At 43.7% G+C, this 3,951-nt stretch overlaps 1 protein-coding gene across 1 annotated transcript in view; it reads left to right on the forward strand.

Annotated features, from left to right (window-relative positions):
- CCDC40 (coiled-coil domain containing 40) overlaps positions 1-3,951 on the forward strand; it is a 70,165-nt gene that overhangs the window by 43,563 nt on the left and 22,651 nt on the right. The window contains exons 12-13 of the mRNA XM_008055195.2: positions 2,998-3,241; positions 3,328-3,510. Coding sequence (XP_008053386.1) covers positions 2,998-3,241; positions 3,328-3,510 — 427 coding nt within the window. The remainder of the gene's footprint in view (positions 1-2,997; positions 3,242-3,327; positions 3,511-3,951) is intronic.

Below are 3,951 nucleotides of genomic sequence, written 5' to 3' on the forward strand. Positions count from 1 at the left end.
CAAACCCGTGGGCTCAGGCAATCCCCTCACCTCAGCCTCCCAAAGTGCTGGGATTACAGGCTTGAACCTCCACGCCCTGCCTGTCTGTGCTTTTTATGTCTTAAGAAATCCCTAGCTGGGCTCGGTGGCTCAGCCTGTAATCCCGCACCTTTGGGAGGCTGAGGTGAGTGGACTGCCTGAACCTGCGGGTTCGAGACCTGCCTGGGCAACTTGGCGAAATCTCATCTCTACAATAAATCAAAAATTAGCCGGGCGTGCTAGCGTGCGCCTGTAGTTCCAGCTACTTGGAAGGCTGAGACGGAAGGATCGCCAGAGCCCAGCGGGTCGAGGCTGCGGTGGCCGGGAACGGCCACTGCACTCCAGTCTGGGTAACAGAGTGAGACTCCAACTCAAATAAAAAAAAAAAAAGAGAGAAAAGAAATCCCTAAGGACCATAAAGATTTTCTTCCATGTTTTCGAGTCCTTACACTTAGGTACACGGTCCATTTCAAGTTAACTTTTGTCATGGAGTGAGGTGGGGTTTCAGGTTTTTTGTGTGTTTTTCTCCAGTTGCCCCAGAAGCACCTCTGGAAAAGACAGTCCTTTCTCCACTGAGATCTTTTGGCACATTTGTCAAAAATCCATTGAGAATATGCATGTGTGTCTGTCTCTGGACTCTCTATTTTGATCCATTGTTCTGTCTGTCTATTCTTTTACCAATACTACGTTGTCTTGGTAACGAGCTTTAGAAAGTCTTGAAATCAGACAGTGTGAGTCTTTGTTGTTCTTCTACAAAACTATTTTGGCTATTCTAGATCCTTTAGACTTCCATTTCAATTTTAAAATGTGCATGTCAAATTCTGGAAAAATATGCCTACTTCAATCCATAGATCAATTTGGGAAGAATTGATATCTTAATGATGTTAATCTTCCATCCCATGGAGATGGCATATCTCTCTAGTATCTATTTTTGTGTGTATGGATATTTATTGATACATTGATTAAATCAGAAAAAGACCAGAAAACAGGCGAGGACCTAAATTTGTATCAATGAGGATGATTCGATTATGGCATATTCATCATTTAGAATACAGTCTCTCTGGGTGTGGTGGCTCATGCCTGTAATCCCAGCACTTTGAGATGCTGAGGTAAGAGGATTGCTTGAGCCCAGGAGTTTTGAGACCAGCCTGGGCAACATAGGGAGACCTCATCTCCACAGAAAATAAAAAATAAAAATTGTTTCAAAAATAAAAGAATACAGTCTGAAGAGAATGTGAAAAAATTAAGGAGTGCCTATGTGGTCTGATATGGAATATCTCTAAGACACAGCACAGGAAAAACTAAGGTACAGAATCAGATATACTAAACTACCACTTGTCATTTTTTAACTGGAAAGAAGTACATATAAATACACAAAGATAATGCATGTATATGCATGAAGTCTAACTGGGAAGACATTTAAGAAATAGTAACAGGTTGCTTGGGAAGGAGAATGAAAAGACTGGGGCTAGATGTGAAGAAAATATGGAAGGTATTATTTGAGTCCAAGAAGAAAGTACTTTTAAAATTCCCCCCTACCCCCACTTTGAATTTTTGAACAAAAACTTTTTTAAAGAATAAAATACTGTCAGTAGAGAAACATTTAAAGTATAGCAGGAACACTTAAAGTGTAGAATAAAAGGGAAACATGTCTCACACACAAAAACTGAAATTCTGTTATCAAGGCTAGGTGTGGTGGCTCATGCCTGTAATCCCAACACTTTGGGAGACTAAGTCAGGAGGCTTTCTTGAGGCCAGTTATTAGAGATCAGCCTGGGTAACATAGCAAGATCCTGTCTCTACAAAAAATATGTGTGTGTGTGTGTGTGTGTGTGTGTGTGTGTGTGTGTGTGTGTGTGTAATCCAGTATCTGTGTTTTAGAACTTGATAATAGATATTTCCATAACAGCTTGCTGAGGGGAAAAGACAGCAGAAATTGAAGTGAGATCTACCTGGCATTCTTCCTCCAGTCACACCATTTACTGTATGTAGATTTGGGGCTAGTTACTTAAATGCTCTGAGCTTCAGTGTCCAAAGTTATAAAACTAGGATAATATTTCCTTACTAGGACTATTGTCACAACTAAAGAAAATGGGCAGAAAATGGGTGTGGCAGCTCACACCTGTAATCCTAGCACTTTGGGAGGTTGAGGCAGGAGGATTGCTTGAGCCCAGGAGTTCAAGACCTGCCTGAGCCACACAGTGAAATCTTGTCTCTATTAAAAAAAAAAAAAACAAAAAATTAGTGGGGTTGTGATGTGGGCCTGTACTCCCAGCCACTCAGGAGACTGAGGTGAGAGGATCGCCTGAGCCCAGGAGGTCAGAGCTGCAGTGAGCCATGATCGTGCCACTGCCCTTCAGCCCTCCACCCTGAGACTCCACCTCAAAAAATAAAAATAAAAATAAAAGATGGGACGATGAAAACCCCCTCACATAATGTCTGACCCAAGCACTACTTTCTTCCTCCCTATAATCATAATGTAAAAAGACTTGTAAACTTGAACTTCCGATGAATAATAGTTCTATTGATATGTTAGAAAATAGTAGTCGAGATGTGGTGACTGGGTACACAAATACAGTTAGACAGAAGGAATAAATACTACTGCTCAATAGTCCAATAGGACAACTATAGTTAACAGTAATTTACTGTATATTTCAAAACAGTTAGACGATTTGGAAAGTTCCCAACACAAAGAAACCATAAATGTTTGGGGTGATGGATGTCCTAGCTATCCAGATTTGATCATTACACATTGAATGCTTGTATGGAAATATCACGTGTCCCACAAATATGTACAACTATTGTGTATCCATAAAAATGAAAAATACAGAAGAAGTTTTTAAAGATCTGACTCCTATCAGGAGAGTTAGTTTCCTCATTTGTTTCTCTACATATTGAATTTGAGCTTCCTCTGCACCGGGGAGAACTATACACTGGTTCCCCTGCACATGACTGGCTCTGCTCTCCCGATTTTTGCAGAGAATGCCAGCACCAAGCCAAGTCCATCGATGGTGAGATTGAGGCTTACAAGAAATCAATCGTGAAGGAGGAAGAAAAGAACGAGAAGCTGGCAGGCATCCTGAACCGGACGGAGACGGAAGCCAACCTGATGCAGAAGCTGACCACCCAGTGCCTGACCAAACAGGTGGCCCTGCAGAGCGAGTTCAACACCTACAGGCTCACCCTGCAGGACACGGAGGACACCCTGAGCGAGGGCCACCAGGTGCGGCCGGGCCCGCCCCGTGGGTCATGCCTGGCCCACGCCAGTGCCTCTTCCAGAATGTCCAGCCTGTGACTTTTCCTTTCCAGGAGCACACTGCAGTCGTGGGCGAGTTGCAGGTCGTGCACCAAGCCATCCACCAGGAGCTGGAGCTGAAGAGGAAGATGGAAGCCTCCATCCGCGAGAAGCTGCAAGAGCACATGACCTCTAACAAGATGACCAAGTACTTCAACCAGCTCATCCTGAAGCTGCAGAAGGAGAAGACCAATATGGTAAGCTGCCCTTGTCCAGAGGGGGGCATGCGGGGCGCCCCGCTCCATCCTGGGGATAGGAGGGGCAGAGTCAACCTGAGCAGAGGGGCCTTGGCATGGCCACTCATTTCCACTGTATTCTAGTTGTAAAGGCAATACATTTTCATTGTAGAAAACCTGGAAATACACAAAAGCATAAAGAAGAAAATAAAACAGCTCTAGTCCCAGCATTCAGAAATGATATTTTTATTTTTTATTTTATTTTATTTTATATTGAGTTGGAGTCTCACTGTCGCCCAGATTGGAGTACAGTGGCATGCTCCCGGCCATCGCAGCCTCACCCTGCTGGGCTCCAAAGATCCTTCCACTTCAGCCTTCCAAGTAGCCGGAACTACAGGCACACACTACCACGCCCGGCTAATTTTTGATTTATTGTAGTGATGAGGTCTCGCCAAGTTGCCC

The sequence above is a fragment of the Carlito syrichta genome, unplaced genomic scaffold (genome assembly GCF_000164805.1).
Source record: "Carlito syrichta isolate Samal-C Ts95f unplaced genomic scaffold, Tarsius_syrichta-2.0.1 Scaffold301768, whole genome shotgun sequence".
Lineage (NCBI taxonomy): Eukaryota > Metazoa > Chordata > Mammalia > Primates > Tarsiidae > Carlito > Carlito syrichta.